Below are 14,009 nucleotides of genomic sequence, written 5' to 3'. Positions count from 1 at the left end.
TTCCCTTCAAGCAACACTCTTTTAAAAACCTGCTTTCTGACTTTGCTTTCAAATAGGACAGGTTCCTTTTTCCATTGTAAGGAGATACCTCTTACCGTGTTACCTCTGTAGTCTCTGTAGGATTGTTTAATGAATGAAGCACACCTCCTTGACAATGCTTATTTGTAAACCACTTATTTCTCAGGCTATTCAGCATGTAAAAACTGAAAGTAACACATATTCACCAGGAAATTCTTTCTTTTCTGTAATGTTTCCAGGTGGTGAGGTGGGATAGTTGCTATGTGCTCTAGTCTTTTCAAGCAGATAGATGAAAGCTCCTCATCAGTATTCTAGAGTTTAAAGCTCTTTGTCTAGCCTGCTAGACTCCTTCACTTTGATCAAGACCAAAGGATCATCTGCTTGAGGCTTGAGATAAGGAGCCGGGGAATACCATGTACAGGCAAATTCTTTAAAACAAAGGCCCCCCCCCCCCAAAAAAAAAAAAAAAGTAGAAATTACTTACTGTGGTTTAAGTCTGACAGTTGGGACGTATTCTTTTTCAATGCAGTCTGCCTTTCTTCTACCAAAGAGAAGACCAATCTTCTCTAGTGGCTCTGCTGCCACACTTGTTTGGTGATCACATTGCGTTCCTCAGTCTGTTACCTTAGAAGACTCCCTACTCAGACTGTGGCTAAAACCAGTCCCAGGCAGGTATGCTTAGTTATCTGTCTTTTCTAGTGATACCTCTTCAAATATGTGAATCTTTTTGTTTGTTTGTTTGTTTTGTTTTTTCCTCTTTCCTCTTTCTTTTTTGCTTTGGGTTAACAAACTGTTCAAGTCTTCTAGTCTGCTATTTATCAGCGTATCCATCTGTATTGTATGCTCAAATCATGCCGTTTGTCTGCATTTCCTAGTCATCTGTGAAGCTAAGCGCCAAATACCCAAGTGGTATTTTTGTAGTCTCTGGAGGAGTGATGGTGTCTTCAGCTGGATTGCTGTCCTCTCTGTATGTAAGCTCTGTATGTAATTAAGTGTGTTTAAATATGTGCATCTCCAGTGTTATTTGGGAGAGTAAAGTTGAGATCCATTCTTATATTCTTGGACCACCATCCATAGATGCTGATTGTTATATACCTACAGGAAGAAAAAGTTGCCATAACTCCTCAGGATGTTTTCTTCCAAACACAATGTTAGTCACTAATATCCTATAATGGGAATCTGCAGAGGGTTCTTAGAGAAGAGGTCTGTTCCCAGTTGCTTATTCTTCAAGAATGCTGTTGTACAGAGCTGTGCCTCTGCCTTCCTTCTGCACTTCTTTTCGTCACTTCAGCTAAAGTAACTGAGGGAGGTTGGGTCGTTTTTTCTTTATAGCTTGGGACTGTTCTGAAATAAGGGAGTAAGACCTTTATAGCAACCCACCTCAATCAAAAATTGGGACTATCCTGTGAATTCGTGACTAATTCATCTTTCCTCCCCATCAGTCATGCTTCAGTTATGGCTTTGAAGATTGTAAAATGTTGCAAAAGCTTTGGACTAGTTAAAACCAGTGCATTTCTCTTAGGACCTCAGTTAGAGCCTCCGTTTCCTCTGCAAGAGCTGGGCGATGCTATCTACCACTCTGGCACAGCAGTGGGACTAGTCCGTCTGTGTCCTTGGACTGGAACTGGTGCAGGCTGTGGGCTGTTTTTGTAATGAGGCAGTTACTTTTCCCCCCGTGTACTTAAACACTCATGGCAGACATGCCATGAGAGCATATGGGGAAGAAGACACGTCAGAGAAACTGCTCATACTTCCAGCAGGCAGACTGTATTTAACAAGGCAGCGAGCCAGATTTCACCCACATTCTTTAGTTTGAGCAGTCCTGTTGTAGTAGATTTCAGGGTAAAGATATTGTATCAATTTTGCATGGGAAAAAAACAGTATAAGCTTACTGAAGCATATTATTTACTCATTTATTAGCTGTTTAAGTAGGGTCTGTGTTCTAGACCCAAATCTGTCTTTCCTGAAAATAAAACTTTATTATTTTTATTTTTTTTAAATAAAGATGCCTTTTATTTTTAGGCCTGTGAATATATATTATCTCCAGAAGCCCTGTCCTAATAAGTGTTATGCTAATGCTGTGAAGACTAAGTACTTCATGAGAACTGACCAGCTTTTGCTGGGAAGGATGGCTCCCTCTCCTCCTGCGCCATTCGCCTTGTGAAAGCTAGGCATGAGGTCTGTTATGCACGCTCGAGTGAAGAGAACGAGTTGTTTGAGTGTGCTTATGGGTTTATAAGACCAAGAAGTAGACTGAGCTGCGTTATACCACTGTGCAGAAACACAAGTACTCATAGCTGGATATAACCTCCTATCATTAATGAGTCATTTCTGAACCATTGGAAGTCTATGGGAAAATGAACAAATTGTTAGTATGCTCTTCTGTAAAGATACCCACATAGGTATGTGATTAAACAATGATGTTTCCAATTTGGTAAACTAAATTTTTTAAACTAATATTTAAAGATTATATCTGAAAATTTTGCAGGCTTTTCTCAAATTACTTCCTCGGAGCTTTAACCTTGCTCAGTAGACCATTGGATAATTCTGCCATATTTCCTTTTAGAGCATGTACAGTAACTCAAAGTGGAGGTCAAATAATCTTGAAAATAGTGACATAGAATGAAAATGCTAAACGAGGTAGCTTAAATATACTCCTTTGATCCTGTGATTTCATACTAAATATTTTTGTTTTGAAAGAGATTACCTGTGATTTAAATGTAAAAGCTTTGAATGAATCTGTGGATATTATGGGTGAAATACTGGAAATATTTAGACAAGTTTTCCTCTCGTTTCCCTCTTCTCCCCCACCCCCAGTGTAGGATGAGTGAAAGGTGAAGATGATTTCTCTGTTCAGGACTTGCATGACAGGAGAGAGAGTAGTGATCTACTATTAGCCTTGACAGATAGAAGATGAAGAATCATAAACTCTTTCACCAAAAAGACTGGTGTGTCAGAGCTGACATTGGAGAGTCAGATGGAAAAGGAAGACCAGATGAAACTTGGAATGAAAATGTGTAATACTGTTTTATCAAACAAAATAGCCTGTGGAAGCACTCCATTTTCCAGAGTTTTCCCTGCTTCAGGTCTGTGCCTTCCTGGTCCTAATCCCAGTCTCTCTACCTTGTCACATGTGTATCCTGACTAGCCTGGCTTACTGTTGTGTGGGAAAGGCGAGGAAAAGAGACGTTGTTGCTGCCCAACAAGCTTACTACTGCCACATGTACCCAGGGTATTCCAGTTGTTTCACTGGCTGAAAATAAATACCAGTTGTAGTTGTGTTAAATAATAACATAGGTCCTGCCCTGTTTAAAGTAAAAAAACAAAGTACTTTATTTATACCGTAATCTGAATGACAGAATTGATTTATTTGAAATATAAATTAAAATGTACACTGAAAATCAGTAATGACCTGTTGCTGCTCAAATTGGACCTGTAAAAATAGCGATATAGAGAAAACTGAATGGGCAAGGCGGTCTATTTTGTATCTAACCTACTTTTTGTTATCATTTTCATCCTGTATTTCAGCTTTTCCTTATCTGTTACGTAGATCTGAACTYGCTGTACATTAGTCATAGGCAGCTGCATTGTAAATGGATTGAAGCGTGCTTAGATTTTAATCTTAGTCAGCAATGTCTGTATATGCAATGTGTGCTGCATGAGCTTCAAGAACAGCAGCTTTACAAAACACGTGCTTCCTTGTTTTACTCATTGCATATAGAAGATGTTTCTTAAGAATTTTCTTTATTTTCTAGTTAGTTCTGTTTTAATTGATCTGCCTAGAAAACCTGAATACCCTACAATGTTTGGAAATCCCACAGTGGCGCATCTCAGAGCTGTCTTTGCCAGAAGGACTTGCTCAATGTCATAGTGGAAATTCTCTCTGCACCTTGGTGCTTGATGCCGCCAACCCTGACTTGACCCTTTTGATTTGATAGGAAACATATCCATATTTTGGCACCCCAAAGATTTGCAAGCAGCACTGCTTTACATGGATTCTTTGTTTCCCTAGGAACAAAGTGCCTTGTAGTATTGGTGAGATAGGAGGTAGCATGTTGTTGTAGTGAAACAAAAGATTAAATTGTGGATTACAAAGGTGAAAAAATATTTAGAGACAAGAAGTATAAAAGTAAGAAAATGCAGACTTGAAATACGGCAACATCTACCTCTGGTGCTTGTCACTGAGAATTTTTTTAAAGCATTTCTGGAACTGTTGAAGCCACAGGGCCAATTGCAAAATACTCTGCTTCCAAAGTGCTACCTTTTAGGCACTGCCTTATCTCTGAGTTTATTTCCAGATTGAAGCTTCCCTTTTTTACTTTGTGGAATTTCTAGCTGCTACAAAATGCAAATGAAGCTCCAACAAATGGCTTCAAGGATGTCTTATTTCTCTAATTATTGGGTGCATGTCAGTATGCTTTGGTCTTGGTTTGACTACCTGACACCTGTGGGAATACGAATTCCCTTTAAAGAGTAGAAAGGCCTCTTCCACCCAAATTTAGCTTTTTCTTTAAAAGGAATTCAGTTTCTGAAAGCAACATCTATTTTAATATTGTGCTTATCATTCTATATCATAAACTGTCCGACTCTTTGGCAGTGTTAGTTATCTTTTAGTTTAACTAGCATTTAGAGACACCTAATGGCATGTTAATAAGCTCTTTTAATTTTAGAGGTGGTTATGTCATGCTATATTCAAATATTGTTCCCTGTAAACAATAAAAATACTAGTAGTTGATAATTATTAGCCTTGAATCACATTTCAGTGAATTCTTTGGCCTCATGAATTCTTGTTAGATTAATGTGGAAACTAAACCCATCCTGGATCTTTGCTTTGAGGTTTGAGGTTTTTAGAGCTATTAAGTATCTCATAAATTCTCTACCTGGTGTGCCAAAAAAGAGCTGTATATTTGGTATTCTCTGTGAATCTTTTTGTATTGGTATAGCTTCCTCATTCACAGCTGATGTCTGGTTAATTCCTTTGTTTGGACTCTGTTCTCTGGGGCTACCAAATGGCATAGGTGGCAGTAAGAGGATGAGAATACAGAGTTTTTTTGATTCCCTTTTATGAAAACACTGAGAACGTTCTGGAATACATTTTTTTATTCAGGTGACTGAAAGTTTTCAGAATATTCATTTCAAAGGAGAGAAGCTTCCTTAGAAGGACTCTTTCCTGCAGGACCTGATGGGCTGAGAATGTGTCTGATGTCAGCCGGCTGTGCCGACTGCGGGAATATTGCAAGAGTTTGGCTCTGTTGTGTCTGCTAGTAATGGGGGCAAGAGGGAAGACTATGCTATTGAAAATGCTTCTCTGTGAAAATGGGAAGGGGATTAATGGGATTAATTCTAGTTTTCCCTTTGCTGCTTGAGGCGTAAGAGTAGACATTTCCTCATTCTTGAGATATATAAGTACAGAATATATTGCTGACTGCAAGTCCTCAGAACATGCAAGACATTTTCCCATGCGCCGTTAGGGTAATGTTAACATCAGATTAAGAGAGCACTTGAGATATGTCATCTCTTCACAGAGATAGCCAAGAGACACTTGACTGCCYGCAAGGAGGTACAGCACAGTGTGTTATTTGTTCCTTTCACTCCGCTTCCTGTATTCCATCGTAATGCTTCCTCTTGCTCCAGAGTGGTATCCCGTTTCCTCAAGAAGCCCTTGTTACAACTTTTGCTTCTAAGCTGTACAAATGACAAATTAGAAGTCTTTCTCCAAAAAGTAAACGCACAGAGACACCCTCATTTATTTTYTCTTATTAGTATCTTATTTCATATTAGGCTTGCTATTTGAGTAATATAATTACTCAAGTAAGTAATATACTCCCTTTAGGACTAACATGAAAAGTATCTCAAACAAATGCATGACTGTGTGCAGGGGAGATATACTGCATGGTAGGCTTTGGTTATTCATTTATATTCTGCAGGAGAACCTGTTTCATTCAGAGCTCTTGGAAAATGTTAATGGAAACTTTCAGGGAATTAGGACAGCTGGTCTAGCAGACTTTGAAGTCTGCAACACAGCCGGCTGGCCGGCATTCCCAATGCCAACTGGCTCAGTAGCAAGTAGAGATGGCAACTGTGATTTTGGCTTAGGAAACCCTGTATATATAGAAGATGACTTGATGACAGGCAAGACTTGATAAATCTGGTGACATAATTGAACTCTGTTAACCAGTGTTTGGTCAGTTGGGTTAATGCATTAATTTTAATGGAAAAAGTGGGGGGATTGTTTTGTTTCTAGATTTGTTTTTCTTCTGCACAAGAACTTAGTATCTTCCTCCCATTTAGTACCTTCTTTTATAATATCTATCAGGAAATTATTTTAACAGATGATTGAATTAGATTTCTGCTACTGTGTGTCATTGTTGATCTCTAGTCATCTTCAAATTTCAAGTGAAATAGCATCTGGAAGTGAGCAATATGCAAAGCTACAAGAGTTTGGCTCTGCATCTGTCAGTAGACTTTATGAATAATCAGATTTGCTGAGAGGCTTTGGATTTCTCACTTCATTGACTGGTTCTTTGCCTTATAGTACAAAAATAGAGAAGGAGAAAAAAGAGCATGCTAAGCTGCATGGGATGATCCGTACAGAAATAAGTGGAGCTGAAATTGCAGAAGAGATGGAAAAAGAAAGACGGTTCTTCCAGTTACAGATGTGTGAGGTAAGCTTCAACATGAAATTCGTACTGTTCTACTAAAATTTTATAGGAAAATTTTTGAAAAGCAACTGTGGTGAAATACAGTTATTAGTGGACTCAGGTTGTTAAAATACAATTTTCTATGCTGATGTGCTGATCTTTTCTAATTTCCCTTAGAAATAAATTGTACTAAACAATGCAAAGCTCAGTTAAACATTCATAGATGGTAATAAATAAGCCTTTGCACTACTGCTTCAGTCTAAGTTATTTTAAGCTCTAGATCATTCTCTACATTGTTCTCTACACTGCCAGCTGTTGCAGTATTATGGTAGGAAAAACTTCAATCTAGCACACTGTTGGGCTGGTGCTGGGAAAAAAAATGCTAAGGATGGAATCTAGTTATCTTTCAAGATGTTGCAGAATGCTGCCACTTTAAAATGTTTGTGATTTTGCAGTATTTTATATCTGATGAACTTTTTTTTTGTTTAGATTCATATAAAGGCATGTCAGGCTCCATGGTTGGGAATCCAAATTGTTGTGCTTGTTCTTTCTATGCTCTAACAGAAAAATAACCCATGGGTGTTTTCTTTTGTTTTCAATATGATGATTAGGGCTAATTTGACCCATATGCCAACATAGCTTAACAACAGGTGCCCTGAATATCAGTTTTAGTAACTGCATGTGCTGATATTTAATAGAACTCATACTTCTCTATGGAGTCAGACTAAGGTATTCAAAACCGATGAAAGGATTTGAGCTCCTGGTAAACTTATGGCTGTTGCCAMATAATTGCCTGTCTGTATTCTTCCTAAAAAATAACCAGAAACAGATGCTTCTAATCTTCCTTTGTCATAGTGAAGGAGTTCACTTCAGTTGGTTGCAACAATGATAAAATGCTGGGTGAAATCTGTAAAATTTGATGGAATTACCTTTAATGTAGAATAGCTGAAGAATAGCTGTATTTTTTTGTGCTTTTTTGGAAAAAGAAAATTATGCTTGGATACCTCTGAGTAGTCATAAAAGGAGTTTTCATTTTGTTTTTGTTTTTAAACCAGAAGCGAGGTATATTGCTGATGTATCATAAATACAGGATAGTTTTCCATAAATTGCAAAAGTGAACTTAATACCAGATGCCTTGAGTTCCCTTTTTAATTTAACAGGAATTAGAGAGGTGATTCTTCCAGCCAAATGTTGTCCAGTGCAGACGTCTACCATTGAGCTAGTCATCTGTTACTTTACCTGAACCAGCATAAAAAGCTGCAATATTGAAAGTTGGCACTTGGATACTGCTACATTTTAGAGGTTTTAAAAAATCCAAGATGAAATATTTATCCCAAGTGGGTAAGGGAAAACCAGATGGATTGGAGCATTGTTAAGAAGACATTTACCCCTTTGCCTGTAGGTCAGTATCTAAGCAGGGATTAAACATTTACCTCATTTARTGGACAATTAAGGACTCCTGTTAATATTTGGCCAGTCATACTTCTGCTTACRTGGCTGCCATCTTTTGTGCTAAGCCATTTGGGGAGGAGCTGTCACTTAATGTGGAATTTGTTTGTGCTTAGTGCAAAGGGACACTATTTGGACTTTTTTTTAAGGTCCACAGAAGGATTTTTTTTTTTTAAGCTCTTGCTAAACTATTATTTGCCGTTGTCATTAACGTGTATAAGAAATTGATAGAGAAAATGATAAAATCAGAGGGCAGATTTAAAAAAAAACATCTATTAGAAATGGTTAAAATAATATCTCACTTTTTTTTTTTTTTTTTTTGAGTAAATTGCTTTCTTCCTTAATGACATCTATCTGGCAATGGACTTCAGCACCAGTGAGATAAGTTTCTAGATGGGCTGCTAGGTTTCAGAGTTGGTTCCTAAATTCACTGTATAAACTCTTTTAAGCTTCATGTAACACAGGCTTCCACTAGGAGTCATAAAGAAGGTAGTAGTAATTTGAATTAATCATAGTAAAGTATTCCCACAGGGTATCAAAAAGCAGCAATGACAACAGTTGCTTTTGAGTGATTAACCCTTGAAGCCATGGTTTGACATGTTCTCTTTTACGTCCACTAAATCTGCAACTGTTAAAGCTTGTTGAAATATAGTTGAAAATAAAATATAAAAAAATTGCTGTAGCAGTAATTGGTAATCTTTACTTTCTTTTGTGAATTTCTCTTTTAACAGTACCTGCTGAAAGTCAATGAAATCAAGATTAAAAAAGGAGTGGACTTGCTTCAGAACTTGATCAAGTATTTTCACGCACAGTGCAAGTATGTTTTACCTTTTTTTATTCTTATACAATAATTGGAGCAACATCTTGTTTTAAACTGCTGACACCATTATAACACTTTCCTAGATTTTCAAAATAAATCTAAGATTCAACTATTCTCATTGACTTCTTTTGACAAATCGCTTTGGTGGAATAGTYCAGCCACTGCTTTTCTTACTTTATTCTGAAGCATATGAGGTTGAGCTAGTCCCATATCATGAAACTGTCTGTGCCAAAGGAGTGCCACACAGTAATTTGACACATTCCAAAAACTGTTCATGAAATAAAGACAGACTGGTCTGTTAGTTTTGAAGGGGGGGGGGGGGGTTGAGTGTATCTAGCAGTGGTCTGAAATAACTCTGCTCAAGAAAAATAAATTGCATAAACAGTAGTCTAAAACTATATTGACAAAGTGACTTTATTTTCTTTCTAATTCATTGGAGGACTCGGTAATAAACCATAAAGCTGTCATTAGACTGCTGGACTTATTTTACTGTAGTCTTACAGATCTATAATATAGCAATAAAGAAGAAGCTATAAACTAGAAAGTACCACTATGAACCTGTTGAAATCAGTATGTTTTTATCTTGAAAGACCAGTCTGAATCAGTGTGAGTTTCTTTCCCTATATTACTGTGTTTCTCTAAAATCCATTTCAATTGTAGTTTGTCATTCATCTTGTCTTTTCATTTAACAGAATTTCCACAACATGAATGTTGTCTTGTGTTGTCACTTTCATGTGTGCTTCCAAGGCTGAAAATATTTCTATTGCAAATGGTGCAGCAGAAATTTTTTAATCTAACGATGTTGTAGTTATGGTTTCTTTAAAATTTATTCCAAAAATTTCACTTTTTTTTTTTTTTTTTAATGAGCCAGAATAGTCAGTGTAGAAAACCAACTCTTCCAACACACAAATACATACAATTTAGCATATTGAGGCTGCACATAGGCCAGAAGTAATGCTTGGAAACAAAGAGGTTTTCCTTTTGTGAGGAGCTTCCATTAGATGTGATATTATTGTGCTCCAAAAGTTACAATGATTTTATAGGTAGTAGAGTTTCTGCTGTTCTAGAAGTGAAATTTGCTTGTTCTGGACCTTCAAAAAGTGGAATGAGAACCCATATGTGAGGTGAGAATGAAGAAAACCTGTGGCAATTGATTGTGGCACTTCTGAATCTTCCTGGGGATTTTGCATATTAGAATGAGCTGAGAGGGAAATAAAGAGGTGGATTGGTCAAAGATCCCTGAAAAATAAATTTTAAGGTCTTGAAGTTTTTGGCATAGCATAATACTATGCATGTCTGTCTTTGGCAATTTTTTTTAACAAAAAATACAAAATAAAGTTTAATACTGAAGTTTTTTATTTTTCTTTTAAAGTTTCTTTCAGGATGGATTAAAAGCAGTTGAAAGTCTCAAGCCTTCAATTGAGATGCTCTCGACAGATCTTTATACAGTGAGTAGCAACCTTTCAAATGTGTTATAAATTTATTTTTTACTATAGCACTGTAATTGTTTTGTTTCAGATCAGTTGACTACTTTAACATTCAGCATTTTAAGGTTTTGAGTAGATTGTAAAATTTTATTTTAGTGTCATGTCCAGAAACCTTAGTTTCAGGCAAGGACCGCACTATGTAAAATGGTAGTAAAGCAGCCTTTTCTCTAAAAAGCTGTATCCAAAAAGCTTACTAACTCAGTGTAAAACAACATATGGTTTCAAACTGAACACAAGGAAACTTGAACAGTATAAGGCAATATTAAAGGCAGTGGTCTCAACGCAGCAACATCCTAGCCATTATCAAGTCTTTTGAAGATATGAAGGAAAAGAAACTGATTGCAAATTAACTTTTCTTTTCATGTTTTCATTCTTGCTGAATATTTGTCAGAAAAATGAACAAATTAAATAACAAATTCCGAAGAAATATGTTGAAAAGAACCACTTCTTCATTTTTAACTGGTATTTTTCTTCATTCAAGATAAAACAAGCACAAGATGAGGAAAGAAGACAACTAACACAGCTTAGAGATATTTTAAAATCAGCACTCCAGGTTGATCAGAAAGAGGTGAGCATATAAGGTGATTTAACTATAGAATACCCATTACAATATCTTCCAATGTAATATTAGTTTTTGAAATAGAATTATTTTAACTTTCACTAGCCATGTAAGTCTCTTTTGGTTAATTTATTCATTTTTATTTTGACATTCATATTGTATGTTTCTGACAAAGTTTTGAGTATTTTTTAAGGAATCCTCACTAAAGATGCACATGGGACTTACTGCAAAAGAATTTCTTTTGTTATTCTTTCTAATATTGCAAAGGGCTAAAGCTGGTGGGCTGTCTGTGAACTAACTGCAAGCAATGGGTTCTTTGTAGCTCAAAGTGAGAATGGAAGAACTTTGACAATATCAGAAAGACCCAAACAGTACAAAAGTTATCTCATTAAAATATTCTATATTGTCAAAAAAATATGTAAAATTAACATAATTCCAAATCCCAAAACACTTCAATCATCATTGGCAAAAATGACAATGAGGATTGATATTCTACTGCAAGACACCAGTTTTCAAAGGTGCAAGGGTTAGGTCAGTTCAGCAATCTGGCAAAATAGTATTTTTTTGAGCTTCAGCTATGATTGCTGTTAGATTTAAAATTTTCTGGAGAAATTATATTTTGCAAGCTCTGATCTAGAATCAAGCATCTTGTTTATAATCAAACCCTAAACATTGGGTCTGCTTTTGTTTAAAATGGCTTGTGCTTCATCTTCATGTAAATAAATGCCAGCTTCCTTTGTGTGGCTGCTGGGACACGAACAAGTGATAAATTAATTTTTCAGATTCTCTTTCTGAGAGGCATTGCAATGAAGTAGTTTAGTCTACAGATCTCAGACTTCCTCAATCTTTCTCAGTCTTGCTTTCATTGTCCCATAAAGGTTATGCCATTCTGCCTAGCTCTAACAGGTGGCCAGATAGACATTTAAACAGTCTTAACTGCCCTTAACTTTGAGGTGCTGTTGTCACCATGTAAAGTTTGTGGTGATAACCATTGTGTACAAAGTCCTCTACGGTTTGGAGACAGCATTTTCGGTTCTGCTGGGCATTTAGGACTCACTGAGGTGTGCATTTGCTAAAAAATTTCAAATTTGAGCTCTGTAGATTGAAAGACTAATGATTCTAGAGGAAATGGTGACTACTTTGGCTTCACCACTGGTTGCCTTCTCTCATTTGCTAAAGAAGTCTTTGCCTTTTAGGGTGTGTTGCAAGGTTTTTTATGTTACTCAGGCCTTTTTTGTTAAAAGAAATAATGGAAGCAGTTGGCTTTCATTGTTGCTGGGAATGTGGCTCTTCTGAGTTTACTTGTAATAATCTGTGATATTGATATGAATGTATACAAAAGATGTGGTGAGCACACATCTGCTTTTCACAGACTGAAAAATGGAATAATAAATACAACAACCAATAAATTTATCACTCATGTTGTTTTGTTACAATTAAAAACACAAGTGCAATATTTTATACTATATTCATTATATATTAATTTGCAGGATTAGATATAAGCACTTACTTGCAGAGCATGAGAAGTAATATAATTATTTTTAAAGTTTTTGAAAACATCAATTAATCAGTGGGATGCCAAACAATCCTGGTGTAATTTACTATGCAACCCACTGATATTATTTTTGTTGCACTGTAATTTCTTTTACTATAACTGATTTCTTTTTCCTTCCTGAAATGCATTTACATTTTGTGACCGAAGTCTAGGAGAGTAAGTGTTACTATGTTTTAATGAAAATAGTTGGCATGATTTCCATTCAGATTTCAAGAAACTGGATTTTTCCTCTGAGCTTTTTTCTGTTAGTATGAAAAAGGTTCTTTTTTTTTTTTTCCTCCTATTCTGTTCACTGTATTGGGGGGRAAAAAAGGTTGTCAGCTTGTTCTTGAGAAGGAAAATTATTGCAGGACAAATTGGTAATGCCTGTTATCTCCCTGCTGGGAATTAAATCCAGTTGCTTGATTTGATTTGATATTTGCTTGATCCTAAAGATGTATGTATTTTTAATTAAAATGGGCTTCATGTCTGAAAAATAGAATGCAGTTGTTTATTGTTTCTGTTATGCTTAAAAATGACATAAATATCCATAGTGAACTTTTTTTTGTTGTGACTGTATACATTATTTCCTCCTGTACAGAACTTCTTTCTCGAACCTGCTTTGTATTGAAACTTCTTTTTCAGTGGTCATTGAAAAATGTTTGTGTGTCTACCTTAGTTGTTATTAATTTTTAAACTTTTTTTTTCCAATTTGTAGAGCTCCTACAAGTTTGGGGGTCAACTTTAGAGTCATATTGTCTTTATTTCTCTCTTTCTTGTGTCCTCTCTGTTTGTTGAAGACTTAGCTACCAGCTTAGTCAAAAGCAAGACAGCTATGCAGTGACTGCCTCTCAGCCAGTGGGAACAATTGCCTATGCTAGTGCACAGCTCTGAAAAGTTAGGATTGAAGGTAGCCTTAATCTAGTATTTAGATTTGCTTCTGCTTCCTCTGCAGCATTGGTGGAGCCTGCAGTCTATTTACTCCACTGCAAAGTAGAATAAACTTTGTCTTTCTTGACAAAAATTGTGGTAGCTATGCCGAAGGAGAAGCTGCCTCCAGGGGGTTCTGGCAGACACATCTGCTGGAGACTCTGTGGGGCTTTGGATAGGTAAGGTGTGGATCTGAAAAATCCTTGTGGCCATGATACTGTAAAATGCAGGAGAGGCTTGAGCTGTTGTAAAGCTGTAAGGGCTTTCTGACAGCTTTATGCTCAGGAGTGATCAGGATGGTCTGAACTGTCTGATACATAGCAGCTGTGGAACTGGCTGAAATTTGCCTTGAATAGATTAAAGCACCTTGTGTGGAAAGTTTTGTTGTGTTCAAATACTGGGACTGATAACCAGGTTTTCAGGAACCCTCTTACCAGTAGTCACAGGTCCTCTTTACAAAATAATGTTTTCTCAGTTCTGTTGTTAGCAATGTTATTCAGCCTGATTTAGAAGCAAGTCTTTGAAAGACTTTGAAAGAAATCATTTTAAGTAGGTTTGTGGTCACAGAAGT

General features: G+C 36.5%; 1 protein-coding gene across 1 annotated transcript in view; it reads left to right on the top strand.

Moving 5' to 3' along the window:
• ASAP2 (ArfGAP with SH3 domain, ankyrin repeat and PH domain 2) overlaps nt 1-14,009 on the top strand; it is a 90,642-nt gene that overhangs the window by 40,584 nt on the left and 36,049 nt on the right. The window contains exons 6-9 of the mRNA XM_026087809.1: nt 6,554-6,683; nt 8,840-8,925; nt 10,301-10,376; nt 10,897-10,983. Of these exons, the coding sequence (XP_025943594.1) occupies nt 6,554-6,683; nt 8,840-8,925; nt 10,301-10,376; nt 10,897-10,983 (379 nt within the window). The remainder of the gene's footprint in view (nt 1-6,553; nt 6,684-8,839; nt 8,926-10,300; nt 10,377-10,896; nt 10,984-14,009) is intronic.

The sequence above is a fragment of the Apteryx rowi genome, unplaced genomic scaffold (genome assembly GCF_003343035.1).
Source record: "Apteryx rowi isolate R43461 unplaced genomic scaffold, aptRow1 scaffold_738, whole genome shotgun sequence".
Taxonomy (NCBI): domain Eukaryota; kingdom Metazoa; phylum Chordata; class Aves; order Apterygiformes; family Apterygidae; genus Apteryx; species Apteryx rowi.
Note: the sequence above shows the minus strand (reverse complement) of the source record. Positions and strands in the feature narration are given on the sequence as shown.